Genomic DNA, 19,021 nt, shown 5'->3' with positions numbered 1-19,021 from the left:
GAACGTGACTTTGGTTAGTTCCTAAGCAACGGCGCCAAGGACATGCTTTTTGTAGAGAAAACAAGTGGAATGTTAAACTGTCGATGTTCGCCCCACCTCCAACAAAACGCTGAGGGACTGGGCCAAACAGATGCAGGTGCCGTCGATCCGCCCAGTCTCATCCGATGTAGATGCGATGGAAATCGCTGGCACGACGCCGCGGCGCTGCACTTTGGGCACTTTCTGACGGGTGTCGTGGCGCCTTTCACGCACCTGAAGCAGAAGACGTGGAAGCACTTCGTCAGAACGCGGCGTCCTTTACGCGTGAGTTGCAGCACGGACACGTCAACCGGGCCTGTGAAACATACAAAAAACAAGCTCCTTTAAAGACGCGAACGCAGAGCTCTTTTTGTACCTTCTCCGCATAAATCACAAGACGCGCAAATGACCTTGTAGTCATTTATTTCTTCGTTCAGGATCTCATCTCCGCTTCGATGTTCTCGCTTGGCTTCTTGGCCTTCTCTATCTTCCTGCGGAGTTTGGATATGTCTCCACTTATAGTAAAAGAAACAGCAGGTCAAACGAAAGCTGCACTAAATATACATGTTTACCCCCATTCACAGGGTATATCGCTTTTTAATAACAGATGACCAACAGTATCATTAAACTACCTTCATATTATTAATTACTATTTTCAGGGTGCTGATTTAAAGTAAATAGCGACTGTTGTGCTCTACAACCTTAATTTTATTACAAAATATGATACATTTTGTAGCATTTTGCCATTTGTAATGCAAAGACGTCTTGTATTATGCTTTCAAAAATTGCCACAAAGACACGATTCATATCTTCCTTTGAGCCAGTCACAAGCAGTTGTTCAATTCTCATATTTTGAGGAACCCCCTCCGTTCCTTTGCATGCTCGTAAGCAGATTGCAATCGGAGAAAACTTATTTTTGTCTTTAAAACAAGCGCTCAACGTTTAGCCACTCCGCTTTGATAAGTGCATTCAATCTGATACAAAACGCATTCACATAGATGGATATTAGCCGCTTTATAATATCTTTGAAAGCTTGCGTATCGTCGAACAAAGCGCATTATTAAGTCAAATCAGCATTTTTAGTGGATTTAACAGTTCGCCTTCAGGTACGCACCTGGGCCCGTCGGGCATTGAAAGACTCCTTTTTCTCGAGAAATGCTGTTCTCAACTACCTCCTCTCTGACCGCACCTAACCTCTGCTGCACCCCTTCCAGCTGGAGTGCGCACTCCTCCCGAGAGCAGCACCGACTCCTGCGCCTAAAACGCAATCAGAGAGAGGATTAACTGCTGCTTTCCTCCGCTGTGAGTATTTTTTCGATGTTGCAAGCACGCAACTCGGAGCTCGTATACAAGAAGCTGCGAAAAAGAAACAACACTACTTGCGAGGACTTTTGTATATGCATAATTAATTGCATAACGCTGTTGTATAATGGTTGCCTGCTGAAACAGAAATGTATACATCTTTATTAAGAGTAAATATATAACAGTTTGTCTTTACTGTACACATTAAATGTGATTCACTGTCGCTAGGTTCATGAAAAATCACTACTTTACGCAGGCTGTGCGTAGTATACTATTTATTGACCGCTTTGAAACTTATATAGCACCTAGATCTCAATTGTCGTGAAAAAAGCCAGAAATTGCAGATTTGACAATATGGGATTTTTAAGCACCTTGTACTGAAACCCTGCAAACCGTATATATGTGCGTTTCATCTCAAACGGGAGATTACCTTGCGTTTATTCATCTCTAGAGCCTGTGTGCGGAGCCCCAGCCCCTCTCGGCAGCGCTGATGGTGCCCTGCAGGAGGCGCTTTCTCCTCTAGCTCTCTGAACCACCTGCAGCTGAGCATCCACCTTGCAGACAGACACACAAAACACATCTTACATACCCTTCCAGCTGCAACCCCCGGACCTGCAAAAGTCCATGCAGCTTTCCAAACAATTACGCAGAGATCATACAAACAATTCGGCGTATTCCAATGAATCGCTCAAAGATGAAAACGCCGCAAAACTCACCTGTGTTTTGAGGGTGAGCAACTGGTCAGCGAGCTCCTCTTTCTTCCTTGAGGAGCTTATGGATCTGGTTGGATTTGATGCGCTCGCCATGAGTTTGAAGTTGGCGCCATCTTTTCTCTCTGAGCTGCTGCATCAGACGGATGTTCTGCTCCTGCATGTCCTCAAACGCCTGGCCAGTAACATCCATCTCACTCAGCAGAGCATCTTCCTCCTGGGAAAGAGAGAGAGAGAGAGTGATCAAGTTTTCCGACACAACGCTTGTCATCCATTACTCAGCAAGCGTAGCTTTACCTGCTTGGCCAGAGAGAGTTTCTTATTGAGTGTATCGATCTGCTCCTCCACCGAGCCGGATCTTTCTCAGGGCTTCTTCGTCGGCCATCTTTTTCCCTTCCCTCCTCTCCCTCTCCTCCAGCTCTCGCACCCGCTGACGGAGCTCCTCGGCCTGCGCAAACACACCCGCATAAGTTTATGGCTGTCGATAAATTAATAATCCACCGATAGCTTCTTAAACTAATCTCATATTCGAAAAATGTTGTGCCTGCAAATTGAGCTCTATATGGTTTCTACCACCGACTTTGCCTTCTTCTCGCAGCCATCAGTTGTACTTTATCTCTCTGTTCTTTCGGTGCCGAGCGGTACATATCCAACAGCAGCTTCATCTCCCTCTGGGACTCTTGGGCTTTCCTGTATCATAATCACATCATTACCATCAGCCCCTTGTTATCATTATTAGAACTTCCTACAGTCATTTTCACCATTGTCATCAACATATCAAGCAGAATGACTTACTTTAGATCCCCGCACTATTTTCAGCTGCTCCATCTCTTTGCGTTTGGGTCCTCCAATCACAGCGCAGCGTTCAGCTGCTAGGTCTTCTGATTGGCTGCTGCTGGTGCTGGCTTTTCTCTCTCTTCTTTCACCGCTACACCTCCAGTACTCCCAATGTCACCCTCTCTCTTTCTCTCTGCTCCTTCTCTTTCTCTTTATCCTCTCTCCTTTCTTTTCTCTCTCTCTTTCTCTTTGTCCTCCTCTTTCACTACAGTCTCTGCGTCTGTACCCGGTTCAGTCTTTACTGTTACACCTGAAGAGAAAGATGTGGTGACAAGCGATTACACATCTAAAAGTCTTTATTAACATTATTAACGTGTGTGTATATTTGTTATTTATTATTATAAATACACACGTATTTCAGAAAAAATGTAGATCTTATATTACATTTATTTTTCTATAATATAAATATGCACACGTAAATATGTTCTTGAATATATACTGTATGTAATGTGTATTAATAATAAATATACACAGTACACATGTTAACAAAAACTTTAAATATATTTTTGTTTTATTTTTTACAAACATGAAAATATTTTCCAAAGGGTCATTTTCATAAGGGAATAAAAATCGGGGGGAAAAAAAGTTTAAACGCCTCTAGTCTTTTTAGGGTTTGAATGATTTGACTGAGGTTTACTTCACAAAAATCTACTTTTATTAATAAAATAAAAATCTTTGGATCAGTGGAAAGCAATGGAAAGCTTTAGGTTCAAAAGGCGGATTCGATTGCGTCAAAAATGACAACAGCACATTTTACAATCGTCTTTTGTAGACAATCTTTTCTATTTCCACTTTCATTTTTAAACTTTCAGACATTAAAAACATCAAGTAAGTTTGTCAATAAATACACAAGCTGCTGGTTTCAGAGTGAGGCGCAGCGTTGCATTTATAATGAACACAGCGCCACACTAAACTCTATATACCTACTAAATCATAGCCTTTGCTATCTGACCACCGCATTAAGCCATATCAAGATTGTCTGGCTGTTTAGAAAAGTTAAAAACCTCCTCTGACCAAGCAGCGCTATTTGAGTTGCGCACATCCTTAACGCAAATGGCGCAGTACAAAATTAGCGATGGCGAACACTATCAGGTAAAGATGAGAAGTGAGTGTACCAGCGGTGCTGGGTGTGATGGAGACGCTGTCTGGCTCCGTCTTCACAGTAACGTCACCCGTCGGGGCAGGTGTGTGCGGAGAGGCGGTCTCTTCCTTCACATCCATCTCTGTGCTGGACTGTGATTGGACAGCAGCATTCCCTTTGGCAGCACGCAGCTATAAAAGAGGACAGAAACCTCAGAAACCGCTTATTTCTTTTTAATAAAACATGCCAGAGTCGGGTACGTTTGTGCTCTAACCTGGTTGAGCTCTTGCTGAGCCTCTCTCAGCCGGAGTTTATATTTAACCACCTCTCCCTTCAGCTGCTGGTTGTGAGTCTGCAGTGTACTGATCAGATGTCTCATCTCGCGTTTATCGGGCCTGAGAAACGGGCAGTGAGTACTACAGAGTCAATTTAAAAGCTGATCTCAGCAAAAAGAGACCAAAGTCATTAGTGATGCTCGATCGTGGATTTTCATGGCCGATGCCGATATTTTAAAATCAAACTGGACGATTACGATTTCCGAGAAACAAGAAAGAGTGAAAGTATACATGAACATCATGTTTATTTGGCATTTAACAGGACAAACTGTCTTTTGGCTATTGCAAACAATAACTGATGCTACAGCATGTGCTTTTCTAATCAAAATTAAGTCAAATCATCCTGCACAGAACTGACATTTACTTCTTGCTTTTCAAAAGTGCATGCAAGTCCTTCCGTTCAAGCCTGCGCAGGGTGCGGACAGATACACTCGCGCAACTTCAGCAAGTGCTAGAAAGCGGGCTCGTTCTTGCCGATCACGCATTTTAAGCAAAAACCACCCAGATTCGATTTATTTCATCCATAAAAATCATTATGAAGAGAGCAGAGGTTTACCTGCTTGTTCATTAGCAGCTAGTGTCTGTTCAAATTCGATCCTGAGCATCTCGTACTCCTTGCGCACCTGCGCTAACGTGTCTTCCAGCTGAATCACTTCAGTTCGGACCTTGCGCTGCAAGGACACCTCATCATTCTGAAATAAACGCACGTAAATGATCATCGGCCTCGTGCTTTAATGACAATGACCTCCATCAACGAAGCGTGCAATCAACCAACCAGTATACGAGCCTCCATCATCTAGCATCACCGATTTCACTGTTTATTCACTTTATCACTCTACGTACCTCCATGTGGTCCAGCTGGCGCAGACGGGCGGTCCTGGTCGTGTTGAGGCGAGCTTTGGTCTCGTCCAGTTGAGATTTCAGGACCAGTGATTCATTATAAAGAACAGAGAACTGAGACTGAAGACAGCGATACTCAGCGCTCTCTCTGGCCACCTCCTCAGCCCTGGACAACAGCTCCACCTGACAGAGACAAAAACATCTTATTCATTTATTTATGATTTAATGCCACATCAGCAACAGTGGCTACATTCACGGCATTTCAATTCCATGGCAAGGGTTAGTTCACCCCAAAAAGTTTAGATGATTAAAATAAATAAGAATTGCTCACACTCAACCCGTAAAACCTCCGTTAAGATATTTTTGAGAGCTATCTGACCCTCCATACACAGCAATACAACTGAAATGATCCAGGTTCAGAAACCGAGTAAATACATCGGGAAAACAGGATGTGACATCAGTGACTTAACTTCAGTTTTGAAGCTCTATGGAAAAAAAAAAAAATACTCAACTATTCTTCTCCCCCGAGTTAAGTCTTCCGTCATTTTAAAGAAGTATCGCAACGCAACGCACACTTCAACGTATTTGACGTTGTTTACGTCCTAGGGCAAAAAAACGCTCATGAACGTAATTTTTGGACGCCTAGTGTGCGTATGCATAACAATACTATCAAAAATGGCAATAGTCAGGAGAGAAGAATGGTTTGAGTAAATTGTGTTATTAATGTTGTCTTTCCACAAAAAACTGTATTCTCGTAACGTTGCAAAACTGAAGTTGGGCCACTGACTTTTACTCATGTATTTACTACCTTTCTGGGTCTGGAAACATAGACAGTTAGCTCTCAGATCTCAAAATGTTATTCATTATATATATATATATATATATATATATATATATATATATATATATATATATATATATATATATATATATGTCAAAGTGTTCAGCATAATTACTCCAGTCTTTAGTGTCACATGATTCTTTAGAAATCCTCTAATGTGCTGATTTGAAGAAAACAATGTTATCAACGGGTTACTTGATAGCTTGATATGAAAACCATGATAGCTTTCTTTCAGGATTAATTGAAGAATAGAAAGTAAAAAAAAAGGATTTATTTGAAAAAGTTTAAAAATATAAAAAAAATATGTGAATACATAATCTTACTGACACCAAACATACATTTTTGTACAGTTTATTTGACTTAATATTATGGTCTAAGAATGTTTAAAAAACATAAAACACAGAAACCTGCGATTTCTGCGATTGCGGCTACCACACAATTTTTCTTATTCATTTCCTATTATTTTCATTAAACTATTACAATTCACGTTCATTTTTAATCATCCTTTGTCATTACTACTCAACGATTATTTCTGACTACAGGAATTCCACTAATTCCTGATGAGCGATTTAGTCTAACAGGTTAATGGTGTATGTAGTCTCGAGGGTTTACCTTCATGTTATTGTTCTCCTGGTAAACCGTCTGCAGATCCTGCTGAAGCTTCTGGAGCTCACTGAGCCGATTCTCCGCCAGCTCCCTGTTCTCCTCCAACTCACTGTTCATCTCCTCAAACTAACAAGAGACGGGAAAGGACGGTATATTATTATGGTATATTGTGCAACAATGTTAAGACATTGTACAGGTAACCTAATATGTCAAGCAAAATATTCTAAAAAAATAATTTAGCCAAGGATCTACCAAGGATCTTTTTGAGCAGGCTAGCAAATATTAAAGATACACTAACATTATTATTCATAGGTTTGTGGCAAAGATATTTAATTTTTTATTTGTTGCCAGAAATTAACTTTTCTGATCAAGAAAGATGCACAAAATTGCTTGGAAGAGACAAGACGGACACTTTTTACTGTGTTTTTAATGAAATAAACAAAGCTTTGGTGATCTTAAGACACTTCCTTCAAAAACAATTAAAAACCTAAAGGATTTAACGGTGTCAAAATAGCTTATTGTTTCATATTTACAGTGAACTTCATTCACACCAAGAGCAAATATTCACAATAAATGTTTATATGCGTTGTCATTTACCTTTCTTTTGTTAATCGTGATGGTTCCACATACACTGCTTGCTTCGCCATACACCTTATAACCTTTACTGTTCACCTGGTTAGGATGGAAGAGCACAATATCGATTATGACGCATTATAAAAACAATCGAAATACTATATCTTGGCTTTGCTATTACAAATAAGTTCAACCCTCAACAGCATCTTGATCGCAGTGACTTTTTCAAAAAAATCCATTGTCATTTGCTATCAGTGAACCAGATACTTGGAACAGAAAAAAAATATAGCATTGTAACTCTGTTCAGTCCCTCAGTTGTTGATTGGTTTGGAGGGAAATCTGAACGCAAGATTACAATTGATTTTTGAAAATAGGCTCATTTTCCAACTCCCCTAGAGTTAAACAATTGATGATTACCATTTTTTAATCCATTTAGTCAGTCATCTGGTTTGGCGAAGAATTTTTAGCATAGCTTAGCATAGATCACTGAATCTGATTAGACCGTTAGCATCTCGCTCAAAAATAACCAAAGTGTTTTTTCACTTTTTTTTTTATTTGCCGTCAGTCTTAGTAAACAATGTAATAACAGAATAATCAAGTTATAAATAGAAAAAACATTAAAACATTTTGGTTATTTTTGAGCGAGATGCTAACGGTCTAATCAGATTCAATGATCCATGCTAAGCTACAGCTAAAAGTGCTATCTCCAGACCCGGAGATCGACCGAATTAATTAAAAAATGCTATAACTTTAACTCTAAGTGAGTTGGGATATGAGCCAAGTGTTCTTTTGTCTAAATGAATACTGGTTAAAAGCAGGACAGAAAATAGCCTATTACTTCTAAATGATTATGTTTTTAAATCTTGATAACATAAGTGAACCTCAGAGAACAGTAAAAAATAATAAGCAAAGGCAGTTCGTATCCACTTTATGACGCTAAACAGGATCTGTCGTGATTTCAAGTTGACTGTTGTATGTCAAAACCACTCACCCTTTCCAGCACCTCTACAAGGTGTGCGTTGAGCCGGTTCTCCCTCCGTCTGATCTTCTCCATGTCCCACTGCAGCTCCTCGATGAGAAGCTGCAGCTCACTGATCCTGTTATCAGCCCGATTCGCCGCGCGGCCCAGCGGACGAGACTGAGCACACATACACAGTGAGCACTCGATACGACGCCGTTAACAGATAAACACGTCGACAAATCAACCACCAACCTCGCTGGTCATGTGACCGTGCTTCTGCTGGAGGCTGTCGGTCAGCTGACGGAGACGCTCGTTCTCATTGGTCAGGAGAGTGTTGAGGCGGACCGCGACGTCCCAGAGACTGCCATCTGAAGGAAGTCAAAACAACGTGCACCTCAGAAAGCTGAATTAACGGAAGGTTCAAACTGGTTTGTGATTGGATTTTTTTGATAAATCGTTTGTCTCGCCTGTTCCAGACTCCACATCTTTCTTCAGCTGGTCTACCGTATTCTTCAAGTTCTCGTAGATTTCTACCACGCGTCTGGCCTGTTTGCAGCTCGACTCCAACCGCTCCTGCAGCTCTGCGCGCCGATCTCTCACTGCTGCTGCTGGCCAACATGGCCAGAAAAGAGCTCGCTCCCTCCCCCTGTTGACCTGTGTGAAACATTATGTATAAATACTATTACGATCAAGTAGATGCATTCAATCTGCTGGTTACCATACTGTTATTTTTCGTATATATTTAATCAAAAACATTTAACACAAATGAATCATTTGATGAAGTTTGACTTGAAAGTTATCTGTGTGCTAAGGGTACAGTGAAGCAGTGATGCCAGGGTACAAAAAGCCTATAAATGACAATTCTGTCATTATTTACTGACCCTCGATTGGTTCCAAACCTGCATGAATTTCTTTGTTCTGCCAAACACAGAGGAAGATATTTCGAAAAAGGTTTGTAACCAGGCTGTTTGGGTCACCATTGATATACATGGTAAGTTTTTTTTCCTACTATGGACGTCAGTGGTGACCCAAAACAGCCTGGTTACAAACTTTTTGCGAAATATCTTCCTCTGTATTCGGCAGAACAAAGAAACTCATACAGGTTTGGAACTACTCGAGGGTGAGCAAATAATGACAGAAATTTCATTTCTGGATGAACTATTCATTTAATGGAAAAAAGTCTGAAACAACCAGGACTCTTTCTAGATCTAGCCTCCTGACCAAACTGAGCAACCCGAGTAGGGCTTTGGTGACCAAGAACCTGATGGTCACTCTAGTTGAGCTCCATGATCATACGTGCAGAGAGAAGTCAATCTACAGAAGGAAGGATCTAAAGACCTCAACCTTCTCCTCAGTTAAGACAATTTACAAACAAAAGCACCTAAAGGACCATCGGGCTCTGAGAAACAAGCTTCTCCGATCTGACGAAGCTCAATTCTAGGCATTATGTTTGAATGAATGTTTTTTAGTGGCTGGGACTGCAAACAGCAAAATATAGAGGTAACCAGTCCAGAGCATTCAGAAACTCAGACTGGGCAGAGGTTCACCTTCAATGACAATGAAAGCACACAGCAAGAGTGGCTTATAGACAACTCTGTCATTAAAAGTTGCGAGTAGGAGAAGCCAACGAATGTAATAATTTTGACATATAATAGATTACTTCCACCCTAGAGTGAGCAGAAACACAATAAATGCAGTCATTGCTTTCGTGGATGTCTGCTGTTTGGGAACGGACATTTATTTTATTAAATTATAGCCTTTTTAAAGTTTTAAATGTAAATATCTCAAAATAGTAATTTACACTTCTGTTATTAGAAGATACTGTACTGATCTCTGATTAAGGCCATTATGACATTTAATATTAATTAAATTGACTACTGTCTTGTCTGTGGCCCCAGTTCAAGACATTAGGTTGAGACATTAAGCAATTTTTTTCCCCCCAAAATAGCAAGAAAGCTCCTGACAGATTAATTCAACCCATTCAACAGTTTTGGGTACCTCTGTCTTTCGCTCTCTCCTGGTTTGAGTCTCCATCCGGTTCCGGCGTTCCAGGTTTTATGCTCTGGTCCTTCAGGAGGCTGGCTTTGACAGGCTCGCTCCCTGATTGGTCGTAGCGACGCACAATTAACCGAACATTTTCGTCGAACTGGAAGAGAAAGGAGGAATAAAAATCTAAATTTAAAAATGGCTGCATTCGATAGAAATGCATCATCAAATGATAAAAACTGCAAATAAAAAGACAATATTACCTGGTTCCAGTATCTGTTCAAAATCAACAAACTCGCATCATCCGTCGCCTGACGAGTCTCCAACCTCTCAACTATCTCTCTCAGTTCATCCTCTATTACCTAGAGCAACACAACAACTACAGTCAATGTCTGCATGTCTACATGTATTTATGTGTCTGTGTCACTGTTTCCAGCAACCTTTTCAGTGGAAAATTACATTGTATAACAATAATAGTTTTGTCAAACATTATATACTCCATTCAAAAGATTGAGCTTAATCAGATTTTTGAAAAGGAAGCATCAAAACTCATGAAGGCTACAATTATTTTATCAAAAAAATACACTATAACTAGTAATAGAAAATATCTAAAATATAGTGTACACACTATATATATATATATATATATATATATATATATATATATATATATATATATATACACACACACACACACACACATATACATATAAACACACACTATTTTAAAACAATTGTTATCTGGTTGCTAAAATTTTCAGCATCATTCCAGTTTTGATCCTTTAGAAATTTGCTGTTAAAGAAATATTTCTTACTATTATCAATGCTACAAAACGTCGTTTTAGGATCCGTTGATTAATAGAATTTTCAAAAGATTCAAATCATTTATTCAAAAAGTTAATATTTTGCAACACTCTACATAAAATATAAAGATCTTCATCTACCTGTCTTTGGTCGAGAGACTCTCCCAACTTCCTATTTTTTATCTGCAGAGCCTTAATATCTTGTTCTTCCTGCAAGAATGAAATACAGAGTCAATGGCGAAAAAACTAACAATGAGCCAAGATGTAAGATATACGATATACAACAACACCGCACACTTGTATAACAGAGAAATTGAAACGACCGACACAGACAGGCTCTGGACAACGACAACACAAAAAACCAGAATGCTCGAATCAAACATGAAGGTCCCAGAAAGCATCTGACCTGGTTGGAGCCTCCTCCCAGTTTGATGACGGTTTCCACAGCGGTGCTTCCTCCGGATGCAGTGCTCATACCCTCTCCATCCTCAGCGCTCTTCTTCTTCTCTGGAGGAGCGCCGAGGGTGGCAGAGCTGCTCGGGTCGCTGGGGCGCTTCTGACCTGACATCACACCGGCGACTGGACCTCGCTGTGGAGCAAACACCATCACAGTCAGACATGTGTCCAAATAAATCACCTTTTCACAGTCGATGTAAAAAAAAAAAAAGATATGATTTAAAACAGGTTTAAGTTTGCATTTACATTTAGCAGACGCTTTTATCTAAAGCGATGTACAAATGGAGATAAGCTAAGTCTCAGTCAGCCTAACGCAGTACACGTGGCAGGGTTTGTTTTTGAATTTTATATTAAACAGAAATAAAACGAATGGATAGAATAGAAAAGGAATACAGAAAGCGTGTGTTAGAGGTCTTTAAAAACAAAACGGTTGTAAATTTTATAAAAATATTTAAAGCAAACAGAATAGAAAAGGCTAGCGTTTAGAGAGTAATTTAGAAAACAAATAAAGTGTTTTTAAATTTAAAAAATATTATAATAAAGAGAAATAGAGTTAAAGAGTCAAATAAAGGATGGAAGAGATGTGTTTTAGCCATTTCTTAAAGATAAAAACGCTGACTAATAAAATAATAATACTAATAGTTGCTGTTGTTTCTTTATTATTACTGTAATTACATAACAATAACAGTAACAATATTTTGAACACTCAAGTTATACTAATATTTACGTTTAAAGAGAGGGAGCTACACATTTAGTTTTAGCTATAGTTTAGTTTTATCTATATACTGTATATAATAGCAATATAACAAAGTTTTTATTAGTAGCAGTGGTAGTAGAATTAAAATAAACTAAACTAAAACGGTAAACCTAAACTGATTAATACAAAAGTACTAGTAGCACGATATGCTCATATCATATATAGTATCTGATCAATATCATGGTGATATCATGATACCGTAATAAATACCATGGTACTTAAAAAGGTATACATATTATCTCAAAACAGAATGATGTTTTATTGTCAGGGGACACGTTAACACAGAGAGACGTAGCCGTCGTTAATACATTATACAATTACGCAAATGTGACTAAATGTATTTGTCGTTAAACTGCGTCGAAACCGGTGTAATCCCGAGCACAACACCGATCTACGGAAACACCCAGGTCTGCCGCCTCTCCGCGCTGAAATTCGCTGCGGACCCATTAATAGCGCTCTAACTAAGTAGGTTTCGCACCCGTGTTGATTTCTTACCTAAATTTGATTTCCACTGGCAGTGAAATGGTTTTGAGGATGTAGCTGCAGCGCTTCATCCAGCGGCCGAGCCTCCGCCGGAAACACAGCGCTGCTTCTCTTGCGCGGCTGAAGCGCTGCCACAGACCTGCAGCGCCGCCCCACGGCCGAGGGACTAACTACAGCTCCGCGGCTCGGATTAACCTCTTTAACAAGCTCGTTTATTTTGTAAATAAATGCTGTCTCTTTATTGAATGGTTTATTTGTTAGAGACAGATACAATAAACACTGATGAAATAACAGTCACCCCATATTATCGACACTAGGAGGACTTTTATAAGTTACAGTTACAAAAAACAAAATTACTATATAAGCAGCCTACACTAAACATGACTTCAAGTGCTTTCTGTGTTATATTCATTACCTTTCCACAAAAACATTAAACTAAGCATTAAGTATATAAACCAATATATTAGAATGATTTCTGGTTATGTGACACTGAAAACTGGATTAATGATGCTGATAACGTAGGCCTCACTCTCTCTCTCTCTCTCTCTCTCTCTCTCTCTCTATATATATAAAATCTCTCTCTCTCTTTTATATTAAAATCATGATTAGTGCATTTTCAGCTAATCAATTTAAAAACACTATAATTTCAACAAACTACAAATAAATTGACAAATATTTTTTTTAGTAAATGACTGAATTAGTGCTTTTTGTAGATTAACAGCCTTTGTGTTCATTGTGTGTGTGTGTGTGTGTGTGTGTGTGTGTGTGTGTGTGTGTGTGTGCGTGCTAGTTTGACCTACATTATGACACAAAAATGGCTTCACAATGTAAGAAAATCTCACTTTACCTACATTGAGACGGTCCATGTAATTTAAACAGCTAAATGAAACACGAAACCTTTACTGAAAATGTAAACTAGCAGAAAGGTTTCCTGGACTGGGTGATAGACAATATTAATAGCGTAGTATAAAAAGCTATAAAAAAAAAAGTTAATAGAAACTCCTGGTAATGTGTGGGTACCATCATTTGTGTGTGTGTGTGTGTGTGTGTATTTTGGCTCTAATACTTACTTCGTTGCAGTTTATTACGTGTCACTCTCTGTGCACGAACTACTATTTGGACTCTGTCCTTCAATGTGCATTTGATACTCTTACCTTTGAATACAGAGTTCATGTTGTGACACCCCCCTGAGTTTTGTTCTCTTGGTTCAAAGTATCTGTGCATCAGCGCACGTCTTTGTCTTCATCGTGCAGCAAGTTTATCAAAAGGCCCGACTGCCCTTTTATCAGACCACGTCTTGTCTGTCTGCCAGAATGATTTCATCAACCGCTGTTGATGTAATTCTCCGGCACTCACTTTCCGTGTTTGTGAACGATGTCGATGACAGTCAGACAAGTTTGTTAAGCACACTCATCCAGTGCACGACACACACACACACACACACACACACACACACACACACACACATCTGAGGGTGTTATTCTACTGAAAATGTTTATGAGGGTATGTGTGCGAGTTAAAAAAACACAGCATGCATGATATGGTTTAAAAGCACTGACTGAATGATAGATTGTTCACTACCTCTGCACACCCAGACACAGTTAATAGTACACCCCGGGTCAGTCTTACACATCCGTTGGCCTTGTATTATGTCAGGATCTACAATAGCACTTTTCCCCCACATTCATTAGCCTATGCATTGTATCCCACGTAAAATCATATTGCATATCGCATTGCACTTTTCTCTCTCATAAGTGTGGCTTTCACAGAAAGGACGCGAACCGAGCACACTTGTAACGATAACGCGGAAAACGAAGAAACCTGAAAATCAACTCTTATCTCAGATCTCACGTTGTTTTACAAAGATTTCGAAAACTAATTTTTCATGTGTGCAACAGCGGGTGCTGTATCGTGGACCTTTTGGAGTTAAGACCCTTCTTCCAAAGTCCACATACGCAGATATTCTCACACACCCGTCCAACATCTCGGCCAATGGTGATCCCGGAGGCACAGCACGCCCGTCCGCATCGCTTTAGTCCAGCCTCCGCGCTCGGATAAATACCGACTCGTTCGGATCGTTCGGTCCCGATTCACTAAAACCCATCGGCGTCAAGAGAGGCCTCTTCACCTGTAGTTTATAGCGCTACACGCCTTCAGACCATTCAAGTAAGTTTATTAAAGTTTTAAATCTTTTTTTTTTGTCATTATCATCGCATGTAGCACATTAGTATTAATATTCGCATTGGTTTACATTTACCTGTTTTAAACTGTTTTAACTGAATTCACAAACTGCAGATCAGAGTAATGCTATTGCTAAATATTCAGTTTTTTTCCCTTTAATGCAAGTTCTGAATCACTGTAATAAGAATACTTCAAATATTTCTTTAAAACTGTATAATTGTCTCGGTTACGCGTTGGTTTTACAGTGCGTTTTGCATGCATTCTATTTTGCATTTTTTGTACGTAAAGCATTTTCTTTTCTCCACTCTTGCGCGGTTCTTAATGATGTCGCGCTGAAGTGTGAAACGTTTTGTACGTATTTGCAAAATCCTCAAGTTTAACAGATGACTGAACCCTGGACTTGTTTGTTCAGTGGGCGGAGCCAGTGTGTTTCTCTGGGCTGAAGTTCAACAGTCAGGGCAAATATTTACAGATAGCAGTGAATAACCCGTTTATCTGAACAATAAGCGTTCTGTAAATTGCGTATTTTAGCATATTTCGCCAATAATGTTTCTTCTGCTCTTTTCCCAGCATGACACACCAGTTTCCAGCCCTCTCTACGGAGCAGAAGAAGGAGCTTGCCACAATTGCCCAGCGCATTGTGGCTCCTGGAAAAGGCATTTTGGCTGCAGATGAGTCCACAGGTAAGAACGTGTTGTGTTTTGCATGGAAGACTTTTTTTTTGTCTTATCGTATGTCCTCTAACAGCTTTATGGTTGTAGTAATTATTAATTACACTTTTGAAGACCTCATGGTAAACCTGCATGCAGTCGTTCTTAGATGTGCGTTTCATATTTTAGGCACCATGGGAAAACGTTTTCAGAAGATAAATGTGGAGAACACTGAAGAGAACCGTCGCAGCTTTCGCGACATCCTCTTCTCTGTAGACAATTCATTCTCCGAATATATTGGAGGTATCATCTTTTTCCATGAAACACTTTACCAGAAATCAGCCCAGGGAGTTCAATTTCCAAAAGTCATCAAGGACAAGGGCATCGTAGTTGGAATCAAGGTGAGGTTTAGGTGCACTCTTCAGGTTTTTCTATAATTCAATGTAAATGTGTTTATGCGTTTGTTTGTTTGTTTGATATAGCCCTATAGATAACCAAGCTGCTTAAATACTCTACAATTCTTTCTTTCTGCGTACAAACACAAGGTCGTTTCAATAGTTTTGCCATGTAATGTTAATAATGGTAATAAATAAAAGTATTAATTGTGCTTTGCGCCTAAAGGTGGACAAAGGCACAGCAGGACTGGCTGGTACAGATGGAGAGACAACCACACAGGGTACATTTTCACTGGAGGGGTTTGTTCATCCAAAAATGACAATTCAGTCATTAATTACTAACCCTCGTGTCATTCCAAACCAATGAAACCTTTGTTCATCTTTGGAGCATAAGTTATAATACATAATATTTTCTCTGACCCTGCACAGATAGCAACACTAATGCACAAAATGTATTCTAGTAGCTTTACAAAACTGAAGCTGAGCCCCTAATGTCACATGGACTTATCCATGTCCTTTCTATATTTATGGATCTGGAAACGATATGAATTGAGGTTTTACGGGTTTGGGACAACATGACTTGACAGACAGACTTTTCATTTGGGGTGAACTATTCCTTCACATGATGGCAATCTATACTGATTTGTACCCATTTTAAAGGGGTCTATTTTTGCTTGATCCGTTTCACTCAGGATTGGATGGTCTGTCTGAACGATGTGCCCAATACAAGAAGGATGGCTGTGACTTTGCCAAGTGGCGTTGTGTGCTTAAGATCTCCGACAGCTGCCCCTCTGCTCTTTCAATTGCTGAAAACATAAACGTTCTTGCCAGATATGCCAGCATTTGCCAACAGGTATGTCTATAATAATGTGCTAATAAGGTATTTTATAGGACAACTGATAGCATGCTGGTAATTTGTTTATTCTTCACAAACTGTCAACAACATCCTTTTGTCTCATGAACTCTTCCTCATTCCTGCAGAATGGCCTGGTGCCTATTGTAGAGCCTGAGATCCTCCCGGATGGAGATCATGATCTGCAACGGTGCCAGTATGCCACTGAGAAGGTAGGCTTCCTCCCAAAATAACCAATAAAAGCAGATCAAAAGCCAAATTATCCATCAAACATAATTACCCTTAAATTGCATTCAAAGGTCCTTGCGGCTGTGTACAAGGCTCTCTCTGACCACCATGTGTATCTGGAGGGAACTCTGCTCAAACCAAACATGGTCACCGCTGGACACAGCTGTACCAAGAAGTACACCCCCCAGGAGGTTGCCATGGCAACAGTTACTGCCCTCAGACGCACCGTGCCAGCGGCTGTACCGGGTAAGACAGCCCTCCTCCTGGTGTCCATTTGAGTGCTGCTCAAACGTTCAACATCTCTCTTCTGATTCTCAGGCATCTGCTTCCTCTCTGGTGGTCAAAGTGAGGAAGAGGCCTCTCTGAATCTCAACGCCATGAATCAGCTTCCTCTGCACAGACCCTGGAAGCTGAGCTTCTCTTATGGCCGTGCTCTCCAAGCTTCGGCTCTTTCTGCATGGAAGGGACAAGCAGCAAACAAGAAGGCTGCACAGGACGCCTTCCTCACACGTGCCAAGGTAATCAAAGACGCTGTGATTCAAATCAATTTACAATTCACAACCATAGCGTAACTTCTCAAAACTTCTAAATTATATTGTGCTTTATTTTGTTGTTATATATTGATGATTTTTGTTTTTGTCCCCTTCAGATCAATAGTCTTGCATCAAAAGGTGAATACAAACCTTCAGGTCAGGCGGCCCAAGCATCTACACAGTCCCTCTATACCGCCAGCTATGTCTACTAAACTCCACAACAAACAACAACAACTTGTGCCGGACAGTAAAAAAAAATTACATGCAAAGGATATGACAACTTGTGTACACATTACAAATGAAATATGTTAATGCAATTCTACCGAAAATGACCCAACTAGACTCTGGCTTAGTTTAACTTTTCATGCATATGCACCAACTTATGCTTTTCATTTTGGAATAAATGATAAAATCCCTGCTTTATTTGAGTTGATTTCCTGTACACTGTAAAAAGTGCTACACCCACAAAGTAGGTTTTAAATACTTTAAATAGTTTTAATCTAGTTTATTTTATTTGTTTTATACTAAAACGTATTAATATACTTCCTCTTTACTTAAAATATATCAGTTTTTATATAACAATATATTTTAAGTAAAGCTATTGCAATTTATTTGGGTAGTTATTTGTATATGGTTGTTGTGTACAAGAAATGTTATAAAAGTGAGTTGACATACACAATTTATTAGAGCAGTTGTCGGTGTGACAGGTTTGTTCATCAAACGTAAATATTTTAAAATTTTTAGTAGTTGGCATTATCCATTTTTCACTGGCGGGGACTTGCCCAGGCAGATGCCGCATCTTCGACACTTCAACTGTTTGAACGCTGCAGCGGATCTTTTCAGGACTGATTAACACGGTAAGTTGAGCAAATTTAACCGAGTGATTGATGTAGAATCACGCGAAATCGCTTACTCTACTAGGGAGCTGAGGTTAGGTTTGCAAATTGCACTGTTTAGCCAGCTATCCTGCACACGACAAGCCGACAACGGCCGCTCTGATAATGAAAATATTGGACATTAAACGCTAAGGTAAAAGTTAACCTAAGTTAACATTAGTACTAGGCTAGTTTAAGTTAACGCTTAACTAACGGTTAAAAATGATATTATTGGTAAAATTAAAGCCAAAGTAGCCTTAAAACACATAGTAGCCATGACTACAGAACTTATTTCATTTCATATTAACAATGCGGTCTCCGGTGGGCTTTGCAGCTGCGTTATCAGCAGCAGAGATGCTAGTGAATTTGATAGCAGTGGCTCACCTGTTACTAGCAGCACCTGCTAACATGGCCACTGTTACAACATTTAGGATGGACTTGTTTAAAAACGCAAATACTTAGGTATTAATTAGTTGCACAAATGCCCTCCGTTATATTTTTAGATTGCACAGATTATTTCGGAATCATATGTGATCGAAACGGTCGCAGTTTAGAGCCTTCAGGCAATAGTTTTGCAGGCAAATCAGAGATCATGTTATTATACTTTTGCATTACTAAAGTAGATGCACAGAACTGACTGTAGAGATGTATGTTTAGACTTCTCTGTCTGATTTTAGAGATTTGATCCACGTTTTTTTTTATTCTGCAAAGAATTAT

The 19,021-nt window shown here is 39.7% G+C and overlaps 1 protein-coding gene and 1 pseudogene across 1 annotated transcript; one reads left to right on the top strand and one right to left on the bottom strand.

The window, feature by feature from the left end:
- Positions 1 to 1,823: 1,823 nt before the first annotated feature.
- Positions 1,824 to 12,740, bottom strand: LOC122358211 (annotated as a pseudogene).
- Positions 12,741 to 14,597: 1,857 nt separating this feature from the next.
- LOC122357897 (fructose-bisphosphate aldolase B) lies at positions 14,598 to 17,852 on the top strand. The gene is made up of 9 exons (XM_043257550.1): positions 14,598 to 14,755; positions 15,341 to 15,453; positions 15,610 to 15,821; positions 16,042 to 16,096; positions 16,508 to 16,668; positions 16,797 to 16,880; positions 16,968 to 17,142; positions 17,215 to 17,414; positions 17,546 to 17,852. The coding sequence occupies exons 2-9, from the start codon at positions 15,342 to 15,344 to the stop codon at positions 17,639 to 17,641; spliced, it is 1,095 nt and encodes a 364-aa protein (XP_043113485.1). The 5' UTR covers positions 14,598 to 14,755; position 15,341; the 3' UTR covers positions 17,642 to 17,852.
- Positions 17,853 to 19,021: the final 1,169 nt, after the last annotated feature.

The sequence above is a fragment of the Puntigrus tetrazona genome, chromosome 14, assembly GCF_018831695.1.
Source record: "Puntigrus tetrazona isolate hp1 chromosome 14, ASM1883169v1, whole genome shotgun sequence".
Classification (NCBI taxonomy): Eukaryota; Metazoa; Chordata; class Actinopteri; order Cypriniformes; family Cyprinidae; genus Puntigrus; species Puntigrus tetrazona.
This window is presented reverse-complemented; position numbering and strand designations above follow the sequence as displayed.

Excerpts from the sequence above, each read along its gene's own strand:
- LOC122357897 (XM_043257550.1), top strand. The coding sequence starts at position 15,342 with ATGACACACCAGTTTCCAGCCCTCTCTACGGAGCAGAAGAAGGAGCTT. Across the intron at positions 15,454-15,609 it reads GGCTGCAGATGAGTCCACAG|GCACCATGGGAAAACGTTTT; the intron begins GTAAGAACGTGT and ends TTCATATTTTAG. Across the intron at positions 15,822-16,041 it reads GCATCGTAGTTGGAATCAAG|GTGGACAAAGGCACAGCAGG; the intron begins GTGAGGTTTAGG and ends TTGCGCCTAAAG.